The sequence below is a fragment of the Anabrus simplex genome, chromosome 3, assembly GCF_040414725.1.
Source record: "Anabrus simplex isolate iqAnaSimp1 chromosome 3, ASM4041472v1, whole genome shotgun sequence".
Classification (NCBI taxonomy): domain Eukaryota; kingdom Metazoa; phylum Arthropoda; class Insecta; order Orthoptera; family Tettigoniidae; genus Anabrus; species Anabrus simplex.
In genome coordinates, this window is record NC_090267.1 from 10,713,399 (window position 1) to 10,729,702 (window position 16,304).

The 16,304-nt window shown below is 39.2% G+C and overlaps 1 protein-coding gene across 1 annotated transcript in view; it reads left to right on the top strand.

Annotated features, from left to right (window-relative positions):
- LOC136866929 (oocyte zinc finger protein XlCOF6) overlaps window positions 1-9,393 on the top strand; it is a 94,389-nt gene extending 84,996 nt beyond the window's left edge. The window contains exon 4 of the mRNA XM_067144019.2: window positions 7,883-9,393. Within this exon, the coding sequence (XP_067000120.2) occupies window positions 7,883-9,227 (1,345 nt within the window). The 3' untranslated portion in view covers window positions 9,228-9,393. The remainder of the gene's footprint in view (window positions 1-7,882) is intronic.
- The last annotated feature ends 6,911 nt before the right edge of the window (window positions 9,394-16,304 follow it).

Below are 16,304 nucleotides of genomic sequence, written 5' to 3' on the forward strand. Positions count from 1 at the left end.
AAAGGAGCAGTGAAAAAAGCATTTTCTTGGTTGGTGAAGTAAATCACCAAATAACAGGCGCAAAATTACCGTCTAATCGCCAAGTTCTTGCAGTTCTATTTTTCAACATACGTGAGGTTAAGTTGACTGTTAGTGAAAGCACAAATCTTGTCATTCGGGAGTGCAATATATTCTGGGAAAAGGCTAGAATACCTACCAGAGCTGTGCCTAATTGTGTTAAGAAATTAGTGGATCTTTATCAGGTCTGGTGAGAACTGCCAAAAAATAGCAAGAAGATTCAGGATTTACATAGGCGCCGTGAAGAGAACTTTCAACTTGAATTAGATAATTTATTCTATATCGCACATGCTGATGCTCTTGAAAGAATAAAAGTGGAAGAAGATAAAATATTTTTGCAAAAGCAAAGAGAGCCAGGACGTCCGGGGTGCCCAGCGGGTGTTGACAAAAAGTTGGCTGAAATTGAAGAAAGGGCCAGGCTGAGAAAACTCGCAGATGATAAAAAGGGACTAAAGCAAACGCCTTCAGCAAGCTCAATGGAATCTGCAAGTTTACAGACCTTTGATACACATGAAGACATAGAAGAACAATCTGCAAGCTCTGAAGAAAGCCTGGAAGAATCTCTGCCATCCACATCTCAATCTGTAAGTTCTTTAGCTTCAGTTAAGTTAATGAATTTCATTATTCGTCCGTATTGAACCAAGATTACAATTTATTAACATTTATATCCACCTTATTCAATATATTAAAATGTTGTTAAGATGAAATTACAACATATATTTTATCAGAACTAGTTTCAACGCCTTATTTTGCATCATCATCAGCTGATATACATTTTAGGAAATATTGGCAAACACATAAGTTTATCTACATCACATAAAACAAATTTTAAAAAACATATTGATGATCTAAAAACCATGTTACAATTATATTGTTTCAAAGTCAATATTATCTGAGACTTGCGAGTATTAAACTTTAAGTTGATGAGGTCCGATGTAAGTTTGTTAGCTTCCTCATAAATTAACGTGGGTTTAACAAGAACAACCACTGAAAACACAATAATCTTAAAGAAACATTAGCTCAGTTTAACACTTCTTAAACCGTGATGTAGAACCGCATTAAAATAATTCAATTAAATCTTCAAGCTGTTATAATGGAGCAATCGTAGTAAGGTGAAAACGAGCAGTCGGTGCTTTAAGATGTTAACAATTATCTCATTCCCAGTTCAATGCGGACCTGAAATAATAGGAGTCCAGTAAACTATTGCTTAACTGAAAAGGCAGGAATATGAAATTTACGTCTTATAACGTAAACATTTATGTGACTCACCTCAAAAATTGTTGTCCTTGCGTAACACCGAGTAGCTTAGTGAGCCGTGTTGTGTTAGCAATCAAGTGTCCAAGGTTGGTTTGGGCCGAAGAGGGGAACTAGGGGAAAGAGGGAGGAGCAACTGAGGGGCGGCAACCTGTTGGAGCTCCGGAGGGCGTGATTGTAAAAGGCAACAAGTAAAGCTATTGCGCATAATATGAAACACCGTCTCAGTCACAGTCGCTTAAGTGCGGCCAGTATCCAGTATTCGGGAGGTAGTAGGCATGGTTTCCCATTTTCACACCAGGCAAATGCTGGGGCTGTACCTTAATTAGGGCCATAGCCGCTTCCTTCCCACTCCTAGCCCCTCCCTGTCCCGTCGTCGCCACAAAACCACAAAATCCCTCGACGGATTTGCTTGAGATTTATAATTGGAGATTTTATGTGATGACGTATCTAAATAACACAGTTGTAATACCATCATATAAAGTATGCGTCCCAATGCACATGGGCCACGTGGCCTGCTATGAAATTTTTTCCAGTTGCTTCGAGTGCATGGATTTTTCTTTGGGTGATTGCAATAAATTTACGATTGAATTTGTTTCCACATACAACTAAAAACATGAGGTTACCTTAGCTAATTCTTGAACGCACTGCCTCACTGATATTCGTGATATCAATGGAATTGATATCCTTGCTGGGGGGTTTCTAGGGTCAGCCATCTCGTGCCAGTTTTAATAAATATGGCAGTCAAACGTGCACCCTGGACTGTCAGGGAAGAGTCATGGTGCTATCTCCACATTACCGTCACGAAGGTCAGTCTCAATATGCGGTGATAAAGTGAGGCATTAAGCAGAAATACTGTGCTTCGATACATAAAATATTATTCAGAAACATTTCACATCGTGTTTTTATGAGAATAATTCCTTGGACATTTAGAGACAGGTCTATAATTATTATTATAAATCTGTCATAGCTTGAACATTACGAGTGGTGGAAACAATGCCGACATATGAAAGAAAGGAGTTTAGATTGGGCTATCTACTTATTGAAAGATAAATAATTTTAAACTGTAAAGCACGCTGAAATGCAGATAACCGTGCATAAATACAGTAATGGAGGAGATCACTGTGTGGTGGTGATTTGAAGTTACCTGAACGCCTGACCAACATTCTGTGTTAATGCAACAGCGTTCATCAATCGAGAACATGTTTCGAACCTTGGAACAGCAACTCATACTTGGATTCTGATATTCACATGATAATAGCAGTTGTGATTGAGTCCTGAACTCTCTCACCATGGGCTTTCCCACGGTTCTAACGGGAAGCACAATGCAGTAATCAGATAAGTACTTAATCTCATTATAAGTAATTATGAATGCATAGCTTGTAAGTAATTCATTATTAGATTAGGATGTCTTTTTATCCTATATAGGGATTTAATATAGGAAGATTTTGGGTTTAGTTAAATTTAGTAGATATCTTGATGTGATCTTTATAATTACTCAACTTTTATTATTAGTTCACAGTCAACATGTAATACAATTTTTGGGAACGTATTAGTTATAAAGTTCCAGAGCAGGAATTATTATTTATTTTTTGAGTGCATTAGTTTAGTTTACTGGTATAGTAATTAAATGTAAATAGATGTCTTTGAAGCCTGTTCATTGGATCGGGAATGCTCTCGAGTGTGTAATGTAAATTAGTAGGAACTTTGTATCATGTGGTCCATGGCTGGAGGTGTGCTGTATGGTGTACTATGAAGGACGCTGGGATTTGAATCCAAGACCCACGATGTAGATAGAGCTTTCCAAAAGGAAGCACATGTCATATTAATTTCCTCTTGACCCATAAATTTTAGAGAAATATTTTCCTTTTTTAAATGTGTGACAGGTCATTATTGTGTGTGTGTGTGTGTCTTGAGTTTAAGAGAGTTTACCTTGGGTGTGCTCAGGTTATGAAACCCGGTATATATTTCACGAGACTTGGTCAGCAGGGCTTGGTTATCAAGATAGTCCCTTTTTAATATTATGATTACAGTTGTGATTTGTGTATTCTGCCAAATCTGTTGGTGATGACATTAGTGTGAGATGGGATTTAGGAGATATTGATCTCCGTAGAATGAACTGTTAAATGTATCGTATGAGAATTTCTTGCAGAGTTGATGTTTCAAAAGTGTCTGTGGAATGGAGAACCAGACCAAATATCAAAAGGGGCGTGACTGCTCATTTATGTTACGGCTGTCATTGTTAAATAAGTGGCTCACTGAGGGAGGTACAGTTCTAGAGAAGAAAGACACATTTCCTTGCCTGTGTTCTTATTATACGATCACAAGGGTATTTTAAATATTGTCTGTTTGTTCTTAAAATACTGCGAGTGTTCGACCTTGATGCCAGGTAATTGACAGAAATGTACACACAGCCAGTGTTTGATTTTGTATTGTTTCGTTATTTTGTTGTATATTGTTTAGGTGGTATGTGTGGTTTTGTTTGATGTGAGTAACTTCTGGCCCATATCGTGCAATGTAGTTCTAGGGCCCAAGTGCTAGCTCATTCTAATCTGTTTTTCTTTCGTGTAACTGGTAGTTGTGCATTGACCACTCAAATAGCTTCAATTTTATTCTTGTTTATGTGTAACTTTGTTTCCAGTGTCGATGGAAACGTAATATAGAGTTCGTTGTCGCACTTTAATTACAATACTTCACTAGTTTATTAATGGGGATGTCCTTACCTGAAACTAATTCAAAATCATCGTGTGTTTTATTTCGGGGAGTCAAGTACTCCGAAATATGATCCTAATAACGTATATAGACATATCTATAAGTTTGTTATAGTTCTTTCTATGTCATTTATTTGTCACAAAGGCCTTTAAATATTACTTTACTCATTTTAGGAAAATTTCATTTGCCGTGGCATGGAGCGGCCTGAATTTTCCTCAACACCCGTAATACGTTTATTGAAGCCAGTGGCCATAGAGAAACTTAGTACTGTGTATACGTAGAAGTTACAAATTGCAATTTCATTTGTATAATTGACAGTCTGCACGGTATTAATTCTCTTCCGAGCAGAATTTCGTAAACGACATGCGCCTGCTCTCACAAAATTGCACGTGGTATCGATCGCATGACTTACCACACAAGGAACAATTACAGTCTTCGCATGGTTCATGGAATCTATTGGTGCAACAGACTTTGAAATGGAAGCCGTTGATCGCAAACCTTGTTACAAGGTGCCTCAGCTCATAGTTAGCATCCTTCCAATCATTTGTGAACATCGCGCCTGTGCTGTATATGTCAATCCATGTGTCCTTTTTACTCTGGTGTTTGCAGACTTCTTCGTAAGCTGGCGTAGATGGCTGTCCAAACTGTACGCGAAGATCTTCCAAAAGCATCGTTTCGCTGCACAACTCGTAGCTCAGTTTGGATGGGGAAAATTTGGAGACGCTGAGGACTCCCTTCATATACGTGACCTTAATGTTTTCGATGTCCCTCAAGTTCGCTTTTGTGAGGCATTCCCAGGTTAACTGTAACCCATACGTAGCTACGACCTTAAATTTAAATAATTTCATCGCTGTTCGGAGTGGAATCTTCCTAATATTCTGATACCAATTGCAATCAGAGATGCGGTTACTCTTTCTCTAACATGTGCAGGAAATGTTCTTTCCTGGGCCTGTAGAGTGATTCCCAAATATTTGAATCTGCTCACATTGCTTATTGGTTGTTGGCCTGAATATACAACGTCCTCTGCTGCTAGTCTTCATCCTTCCTTGAAGGTCATTTTCACCGTCTAAAGCGTGTTGAGTTGGAGATCGTTGTTGTCCGCCCGGTGTACTAGGTGTTCGAACGCTTTTGGTAGCGTAGTGACCCAGTATCATCCGCGTACACGTATTTCTTTACGTCTTCTGTCTTCTTTGCCTGCACCACGTCGTATGTAGCGGATCCCCTTGTAATACTCCCGTAATCTGTTCGATCGGGTTAGAGATCGAAAGTGCGTCGTCCACTTGAGTATAGTTCCTCGAAAGTTTATCTTTCACTAGCCTTGTAAAGGAGTTCTCTTCTCCTACTAGTTGCTCGAATTTCATCATTGGCTTCGTTCTGTTGATAGTGTCGAATGCCTTGGTAACGAAGACAACGTGTAGTTTCCCTGTTGGATGTTGAAGGGCCTCATGTATGTCATTCTGTAAACATTCTACTGCTTGGATAGCCGTTCGAAATTTCCTAAACCGATCTGCTCTTCTTGGATACACTTGTCTAGTATGGCTGTAAGTTTCAAGGTCAGAAGTTTTGCCAGGGCTTCATATAATGTACATTCTAGCGCTATGCCTCTGTAGGAATCAGGGTTACTCGGGTCTCGTCTGTCCCTTATACACCTTTAAGTAATCCAGATTTAGGTTTCTCGACTCGAATAATCAACCCCGAAGAATGCATGTAACAAGATAAGTGGTGCGGAAAAGTGCGAGCTGGAATCCTACACAGGCATTGGGCATTGCCACATCTGTTGTTAATGATATACTGTACTTAGCTTTAACATAATTGGTGGTTTAGTATACCTGGCTAGAAAGCTTTCACTACAACCAATTTCTACCTTGCCACGTTATTCGAGACAACTGAAGAAGAAATCTGTGTCCACCCTTTCCTACTAAGCCAATATGACAATACATGGGGAACTCACAGAATGGTTGAGAATGTTGACAAATATAAGCTAAATATGAGGAGCAAGAAATGGTGGGCCGTGTATGTTGGATGTGGGATATATCAAAGACAATGCATGGATTATATACAGAACGTTGGGATCCATGTATACCAGCTACAGTTGAAGTAGAGGATTGCCAATTATTACCTGACGCTCAGCCCACATGTTCCCAAAGCACCTGGACGATCAGGAGTGGCCATAGAAAGTGGCAGAATCATTGAAAGCGTGAGGTACGGTGGTAGGAACCATCCTGCGTTCTTCATGCCGCAGAGAAAAGGACGCGTTATATTGCTGCGAACTGTAAAGGAATACCAATAAATTCTTTTCCAAATGTGGCCGTGGATTATGTGTAGAGAGCTTCTTCTCGTATAATACTTGCTAAAAGGGGACCACGTATATGATTTTTGGTATCAAATTTGTGTGTATAACTATATTTTGAAGTAGAATTTTCCTTGGTGCAATGCCTAACCAGACATGTATGCCACATGATATATTATAACAGTTAAATAAAATCTCACTATTCTATTTACTTTAACAGGTCGTTAGGTTCATAATAAATACCTTTAATTAAAGAATATTCGACTTTATATACATTTTTTACTGTACAAATGGCTTAAGGTGAACTTAATAGTCTAAAAGTTTGTGATGTATTTAGGTCTAAATAATGTGTTGATGATGTTCGAGAACTCCGAATTTCTCTGCATGTTGCGTTCAGGCATCCCAGAATTCGAAGGCCAGAATACACCACCGTAGGGGACGGGAGTATTTATACTCCCTGCTGTAGTATTATCTGCGCCTTTGTTCACCATACGAATAGAACTTATTAAATTATTTACTAGACGTGAAGGCCGGGACACTTCAGGATTTGCCACTATGAACCTTATTCAATAGTGTTCTAGATTTTTCCAGATTGGCTATGTATTGGAATGGTTACAGCGATAAACATGCCAATTTGACAATTTTGGCGTGTGTCGTTACTTTATCTGCTATCGTCAGATCGCTTCCACTTAGGCCGCACCATTCATGAACAAGTCTCTTGCACGGCCAGATACCCTTTCCTCATTATAGTGGCAGCATGTACAAAGCAAGTAAATTACGAGAGCGCCGAACCTGGATAATTCTGCCTCGAGAATTTTGTGCACGTATCCAGCTAGCAGACCATTCTGGGCCGTTCCCATCATTCTATTAAGGAGCAGATGACCGCGAGCTAGTTTAGTGGGTGATTACCAGCAGTCGTAGTGGGAAAATGGAGCTGAGTACAGTGCTGCGACTGTCGGATTGGCGTGTTGCAGCGTAGTTTGACGGGGAAGGTGGAACAGTACAGCTGTGCGACGTAGGGCTTTGAAGAACGAAGACTGTGTATGTAAGACTTTTACACGCAGCTACTGCGAAATATGGGGCCGCCTATAAATACAGTATACAATCAATGGAGGGAAAAAGTACGTGCTCGCGCGTGTAACTCTGTAAATGTGTGTCATATTCTATGAGTGTGTGTTCTCAGTAAGCTTGGGTGTTAATGTGTAGAATAAGAAACTAGATAATAAGTGTTAACTACCATTCGATTATTTAATAATCTACTACACCGCCAAATTGTTACACTATGGAGTGTCGGATTTTAAAATAGTCTATGTCTTCAGCAACATTTCATGCTCAATGTAGTGAAATGTGGGAGCTTTGTACAATATGTCTTTGCAAGACAAGCTCTTTTATGTCCCTCTGCCTACACACTGTGGTGTAAGGCTGTTTATATGATCTGTTTGCGGCTAGATTGCCTTTAATATAAAGAGAAAAATTTCTTTTCACATATTGCATTTGATTCTGTATTCTGTTTTTGATTTTGTTCTCTTATTCAGGTGAGGTAAAAAGTTTTGTTTTTTTGTATTTTAGTTTGGAGAATGTTGCTTTATTGTCGAGAGGTCGAGTGGACACACGTGATAACAGCTCCAAAATAATGAAAAGTGGATGGGAGCAGAAGTGCAATTTTCCACCTCATAATGTACTCAAACAACGCAAGATGTCTCCATGTGGGAAAATGCCATTCGAGCATACTAGAGAGCGTTTGCACTCATGTGATCACTGCGGTAAAAGCTTTTCTCAAAAAACATATCTTCGAAGGCACCTGCTCATCCATACTGAAGAACGTCCACTCTCTTGTGATCACTGTGGTAAAAGATTTACACAAAAATCATATCTTCGAAGCCACTTGCTCACACATACTCAAGAGCATCCACACTCCTGTGATCACTGCGGTAAAAACTTTTCTCAAAAGTCATACCTTCGAAGCCACCTACTCATCCATACTGAAGACCGTCCACTTTCATGTGATCACTGTGGTAAAAGTTTTACGAAAAAATCTTCTCTTCGAAGCCACATGCTCGTCCATACTCAAGAGCGTCTGCACTGTTGCGGTCACTGCGGTAGAACCTTTTCTCATAATCAGAATCTTAAAAAGCACCTTCTCACTCATACAAAAGAACGTCCGCATACTTGTTCTATATGCAATAAAGGCTTTTCCCTAAAATGTAATCTTCGAACACATTATCTTTCTCATGCTGGAGAGCGACAATACTGTTGTGATCAATGCGGTAAAAGCTTCTCACAAATTGCTCATCTTCAAATTCACTTGAGAATTCATACGCGGGAGCGTCCGTACTCCTGTGATAAGTGCGGTAAGGGCTTTTCACAGAGAACTCATCTTCGAACCCATTTGCGCGTTCATACTCAAGACCGTTCGCACTCTTGCGATCATTGCGGTAAAGCCTTTGCACAGAAATCGCATCTCCGTGCTCATCAGTTGACTCATACTAAACAGCGTCCACATGTTTGCGAAATTTGCGGAAAATGCTTTTCGCTGAAACATACTCTAAAAAAACATTTCCTAAGCCATACTCAGGAGCGGCAGCATTCTTGTAATCAATGCGATAAAAGTTTTTCCTTTCGAGATCAGCTACAAAAACACGTGCGAACTCACACTGGGGTTCGTCCCTACTCCTGTCATCAATGCGGTAAAAGCTTTTCACAAAAAGTAAACCTTCGAACACACCTTCTCATCCATACTCAACAACGACCGTTCTTCTGTGATCATTGTGGTAAAAGTTTTTCACAAATGTCACATCTTCGATCACATTTATTCGTACATACGCAAGTGCGTCCACATTCTTGTGAAACGTGCGGTAAAAGCTTTTCTTTAAAGCATAATCTACGAAAACACTTGATTACTCATACGCGGTAGTGGCCGTACTTCTGTGGTCTGTGCCGTGACAGCTTCTATCGAAAATTCTCTTTACTCGATAGCTTCCGCAATTTTGTGCGCGCGGATTTAAGTGATTTTCTGATGAATCTTCCCTTTCTACCTGCTCGCACGTACTCACGTGCGTTACACTTCTGAAACGAATGTGGTATATGTGGTATATTCTTTGGTCAAGACGGCTCTCGTAACAAACACTTGTTTGTTGATAGTAGAGAGCGTCCATACTCAGGCGATCAATGTAATAGAACGTTTTCAGAATAAATCACGTCTCCACTTTTGTCGGAAAACACCCAGAACAAATCGAGCTGCGTTTTATTGGATTTTTCCAGTTCTTGAGTCAAGTAATCCTGGTTAGGGTCCCATACACAGAGAACCATACTCAAGTTGGTGTCTTACCAGAGACTTATATTCCCTATTCTTTTCATCCTTACTACAGCCCTAAGTACGCTCATAACCATGTGCAGAGATCTGAACCCTTTATTTACATGCATAAATAAATTTTCTCGCTGGTACAATCATCCGTGTTACCTTTCTACAAAATCATGTGAAGGGCTACACATTTCTTATGTGTGCAATCGCAATGTTTTTTTAAGTGGTTTTTTCTTAAATTACAATTCTATTCTCTCTGGAGAGAAGTAGTACACTTTTCTCATGTCAAAATGTATGCTTGCCCAACAACCTCATCTTAATACCCTTCTATCTTTTTTGCTGTGTTTTAAGACTGTTCAGATTTTCGACTTGTTGAAATATGTCTAAAAGTGTAATGTGTGAATACAGCATTGGAAGTAGACCTTTGCCTCCGTGTATTTGGATGTAATAAAGTTATTGCCGCTCATATAGCTATTGCTTTAATCGAAGTGTTCGATCGCACTTTAAAATAGTATTGTACACATTTGTTTGCTCTATAATAGTGCTGCATGTCTTGATATACCAATTTGAATTTGTGTGGAATCTAAAATATATAATCGTCTCTATTATTAATAATTTTGATGGATAATGTCAAGAGGGACGGCACAGGAGCACAAGAAGGTAATTCTTGTTTAAATTACTATTTTATGAAAGGACATAAGAGGTGTAAAATCCATTGTGCTGCAGTAAATGAGAATTTTCAATATTAGAAGATTGGAACTCATGTGCAGGTAAGCAACACAAGTGCGATGACAACCTCTGGGAAATGAACTATAGAAATTAGAGACAGGTTTATTATCATTTACTTTCCAAAAATCATAAACAGTTCATGCATACTACAAGTTACTGCAGATGGACATGTTAATGGTAATTTAATGCCACATAATATATATATATCAATTGCTCGTTGTAATTGTTGGCAATTCAGAATATCAGCAAGTGAATTCTAATTCTCACCAAGGAGCTCAAAGTTATCATCCAGTTTGTACTTGATTTCAACAACATTTACAAGGAAGTAATTCATGATATAGGTGCAGTGGCTGTTGACTTCATTGTTACATTGCTATCAGTTTAATGTTTTATTAATTCATAAACAGTGTTACATTAATTTTAGAATCTCGAGGAATTTCTTCGTTGGCACTTACGTTTATGTATAAATTGCCCTTCCGATCAAATTTCTCTTTAGGTTTCTACCGTCCTTCATCTTAAGAAATGCCCTGCTTAACTGTGCAATAAAACAGTTTCCTTTGGTTCATATTGCTTGCAAGATGAGGAATGTAGCATTTAGTAGTATACTTATATCGTGTAGTGGTATGGATGTGCAATACCTTAGATTGTCCGGTCAGCATTCATTTACGGACGAGATTAAATTCCGGTTAAATGTTTCAGTCTTCAACAAACTAGTGTGAATTTTTATATTCTTCTTCCACTGAGATTTTATTGTAAAGTTGTTATATTTGTCTGCCTGAACATCATGGATTGTTTGATTTTGTTAGTGTTACCTTCCTGATAACTGAAGCAAGAGACATTATTAATCCGACCATAACATTATATGAAGGATTAATTTCATGTACATTATTTATTCTCTAGATTAAAGTTATTTCCTGTTGCTGATCATTAAGAAAATACGCCTGAACACTGCATTAACTAATTGTTACTCCTATAGGCAATATTAGTAAACCCCTTCTAATCCCAGATAGTATGTAATCTTTCCAATGAAGCGCCAGTGACTGATATTTGCAGATCTGTGTGCATTATCGTGCACGGTCCCTATTCTTCTACATAACAATATTGATTATTATTTGTCTGGTCTATCCTGTGACGAACATTGACGTAGTGGAGAACAACATTGGCGCTAATGTACGCAGAGGTCTTGCTACCTATGTGATATCGACCGCTATACTAGCGAGGTTTAATTCTTGATGGTTTGGAAAATGCATCACTACTAGTTCAAACAACGGGCTAATTAGTAATTGTTTCTGCAACAATTCTCCGAACTCGTGAGCCGCACGAATGATATCGTACACAATTACCGCGTGCGAAACGCGAAGTGATGGGCATCTGCTTTGAAAGAATACCTGTAAGCATTTCGTGTGCTTATTTGCCTGACTGGAATTTGACCGCCCGCTCACCGCCGATAACTGATTCGTGTTGAATGGAATTAGTCTGTCCACTCTTAAGCAGGTATTAGTTAACACCTAATGGACTTAATCCTTCCACTCGTAAGTAGACATTACGTAGCACCAATTTCATAAGCTGGTCTAGTTCGGCGCGCACGTTCTCCGGTGCAGTCATTAAAATATTCTATTTACAAATGAACTGCCGCTACCTCTTATGTTTCTCGATATTAATTGCTGCACTTAATTCAAAGTAAAATGTTCAGCTCACGATGTTCTTTGTTTGCGGCTCCGATTTCTTGACAGCCAGCACGCACTTCTAGCAACTCCGCCAAACAAAAGACAGGGGAAGTAACGCACTCCCAACTTTTGAATTCACTTCCAGATCCACTGAAGCGGGTACATCCTCCACTAAAGAACCATTCATTCCCGAGCGCAACCCACTTTCTTTTAACGGTTCGCTGTAACTTTCCGGCTTCTACCAGAATGCTGCTATATATGCACACTGTGATCGGGCCTGGCTGTATAAATCGATGACCCAGAACGAAAGGGTTACAATTCAAAATCCTTGATTTTTCAGGAGAAGAGTTTAGGGTTTGAGTAGTTTATATCTTTGCCTCTCAAAAATGTACCTGTTACAATTTTTTTTATGAATAGTACTTACATGCTAATTATAATCTGGGAAGGATTTGCACCTGTTGAGGTAACTCTGCCGAATTAAGCAAAGTGACAAATGTCAGAACAATGACAAATTTGAAGTTCTTCCTGGCATTAATATATTGGATTTTGTGTTGTAGCACTTTCGGCGCTTGTAGAGGTCTTCATTAGCTATACGTTGACAGAAAAATCCCGAAAATGCATTTTATGAGTTGTAACTCTTTTGTTCTCAGCCACTGTAATTATATCATGGCTACTTTGCCTTATTCCTTCATCCAAATCGGCTCACAGTACTAAATATTAATCAGTTGTTCGGGATTTCCAACGTTGAAACATCTCATATCCCCCCTCTTAATTGGCAACAGTAGTTCACCGAACGAATTGAACAAGCGTGGGTTCTTATATATTTCTGTCTCGCTTGCGTCCGCCGTTTTTCTCCCATACAGTGAAGCTTGGCGCTCCCCGTTATCTCTTCACCTCGCTTGAGAAACCGAGTCTTCCCTCGCGGCTGACTACCAGTTCAGGCTTGGTAAATGTGATCAGCGCATCAGATGCACTACATATGAGGTCCTGGGATCGTGGCGTGGTGGGGCTCAATGTAGTTATAAAAATTTTAGAGACGTGAAGTTATCTTCCTTTGGTGAATGACAAAAGATGCTTCTTTTTCTCTCCTTCAATGTTCATGTTAAACACTAGCAAGGACATCCGTAATGCTTTTCCCGCATGGCTTGGGACTCTGATACAACAATGTAAGTTACCACTTCAGCCTATAGTTATACGATATGGCACTTGGCTTAAAGATGACTTGTAATACGCAGAACATTACTGTGAGGTCTCACAGGTTCATTTGCCGTTACAATTCCTCAGTTCAGGGGAATTTTACGCGCGTTCAATTCCAGACAAATTAGTAATGCAAGGAAGCATTTACCTCCTTGCTATGAAAATAGGATGGACAGAATTCGGGATGGCGTAAAAGGTCAAATATTATGGGTTTCAGTTGTACAGACAAGAGAAAAAACCGGTAGATTTGAGGCAAAGTTGCATTCGCTATACTTGCGGAAGACGGCGTAGGGTGAAAAAGATTATTCAATCTTCTCCTCAGAAGTCGTTGCCCTCATTCTGTTAGAAGGCTATGTGTTAGTGAAGGATATAACATGGCAATATGCTGTTACAGTTCCATACATTGTGAAACTTTAAAATCCGTTCTACAGAATTGTTGCATATAACTTGTCTACGGTGATATAGACTGCGTTGTACAGTCTACGAAGAATATTTCTTAAACGCCTTCAAACATATTAGAATGTTGTAAAATGGCACAGTGTGTTCCTCATCCAGCTCAGCCTGTAGTTACTGGATGAGGCATTTGAGTTAAACGTGACTTGTAATGCGCTGAACATTTCAGTGAAATCAGGCAAGCTATTTCCTCATTAAATGCTAAAGATCCATCTGCCACAATGGTACAATCGCTGAAGATAGAAAATCTGTATGACAAAGATCAATTATTGAAATTGGACATAAGCTTTAACGCAGTTGGAAACATCTGGTCTTCCAATTAACAACTGAGACGTGCTGTGCAATGTGGTTAAGGAAGAGACCATTAACTTACATAAAGTTAGTCGCAGGATGAATATTGTCTTGCTGATGACACAGGAGTTTTTAGCTGATAATGTATGTAAGTACGTAGTTATACATCGTCCTTGCTCACTATGATTCAGAAGACTACTGTGACATCGCCATGTAGGCTAGGAAGTCGAGGATCGTATGAACAAGCTCTGTAAGTGTGGAATGTAAGAGTATTTTATCGAGACATTTCTTACACTTACTTACAATTCTTCTGTAGGGCGACGGGTTTCACTACAGTCGCCTAGGAACACCCACGTCACAACCTAGAGTGTTAAGGTATGTGGTCCAATGATGATGAACAGAGAATGGGTTATTGCGCCTATGTTTTTTGTAGTGAAGTCAACTATTTTCACCACCCAATTTTTATAAAGTCATGTCTCGGCACACGAATGATCTTCAGATCAGTGAAACTGTTTCGGCTGGTTTCTCACTGATTCTGATGAACCTCCCTGGTTTATTCTGTTGCACTTAGTCTGGGACCGAGTCGATCGATCGGCGTTTTCATTTACTTTATTTAAATAGGAATGTTAACCTCATTTGTTTGCGTAAAGGACATGGTATCTACCCTGTATGTATTACTAGTCAGTTTGGCCTAGCGTTAGGTTGTAAATTATCAAACCATCACTTCAAATTAAGAGTTTTAATTTAAATATTCCAAGTAGCAACAAAAGCACATAACGCCATCCCTCCATAACCGACTAAAATGTGAGGAGTTGAATAAACATATGCATTTTACTTTCAACGCTCTTCAATGTTTTACCCGGAAAAATCAAGGGTTGAATCTGAAGACCGGAGTTGAGATACCAAACATGCACACTCAGAGTAAAATCCTCTCACCTGGTAACTCTGCTCAGAAATATTTAGTTTACTCCTGCAATCTTTTCAGGTCGGACAGACGTAGAATCGGTAATGTCTCTCGTATAGGGGTTAGTATTAAGCTTCAGTGCTTTGTTTAACACACAAGCTGACAGCTTCTGGAACTGTTTCCTGTTTTCGAAGGAAGGCATGAGGAAGAGTACGGCTTCATGAGAGGTAAAGGAACAAGGGATGCAATTGGACTATTCAGAACATTAGGTGAGAGATACATTGAAAGAGGAAGAGAAATATGCTGTGTTCATTGACCTGGAAAAAATTTGGCTCAGTACAGTGGAAAATGTTCATGGGCATTCTAAACAGGAACGGAGTGACTGGAAAGAGAGAAGGCTGATTAAGAATCTGTATCTACAGCAGAAGATAAGTGTGTAGATAGGTAATGATATTGACAGAGGACAGCACAATTGGAAGGGGAGTGAGACAAGGCTGCTGTCTCTCTCCCATACTTCTTAACATGAATTTGGAGGTGATTACCTAGAAATCCAGATTACCCAGAGGAGTGAAAGTTGGTGGTAGGAGAATAGAATGTATTTGATTTGCTGATGACATGGTCCTACTAGCAGAGAGTGAACGAGCTATGATGACGGTGCTAACACATACATACCAACTTAACCGATTTAGGCGAGAAACTCCCGAATTTTACCATTTTCCCGCCTCCCGATTATTCTATTATTTCTCCCGATTTTAGTTTATTTTTCGGTGAACTTCAAACACCTGCTTTCAAATTCCGCCATTTCAGCCATTGGCCGGAAGTTCTACGCTCATTGGCCGCTTTCAAACGAAATTTCGACGTTTATGAATGCGAGAAATGTGCGATTATCATTTAAACTTGTATACGCGTTCTCGTGTTCATTCACGTCAGTCTAGTCAATTCTAGAGACTAGTCGCTATATATGGATTCCTTTTTAGTAATTTACTGACAAAATTTCAATGATAACGACTAGAGACACTCCTAGAGATTTTTGGGAGCCATTTGGAGACAACTCTAATTTTAATTTATCTCAATATAAATAAGATAAGAGTTTCTGTACATTGCTCAGAATTTAAAAAAGAATGCTATTTCTGTAGCGGACGTGACCGCAGTTACAAGGATTAATGCATGTTTTAATGCTCCGTAATGTCTGTATGTATGTACGCCCATCACGAGAAAACGTGTTCACGCTGAGTGAAATGGTAGTTTAGGGGAAGGCCTAAAATTTTATTATCAAATATTTATGTTATTCTTGGCCATATCGATAAATACTCCATAATTAGTTATTAATTTCCTATCATTTATGTCTTATACATTTTTTACTAGTACTGGCTATGATAACAGACACTCATGAATTTGGATTTTTGTTGCTAAGTTGCTAAGTCCATAGTAGCGCTGAAGTACGAGATA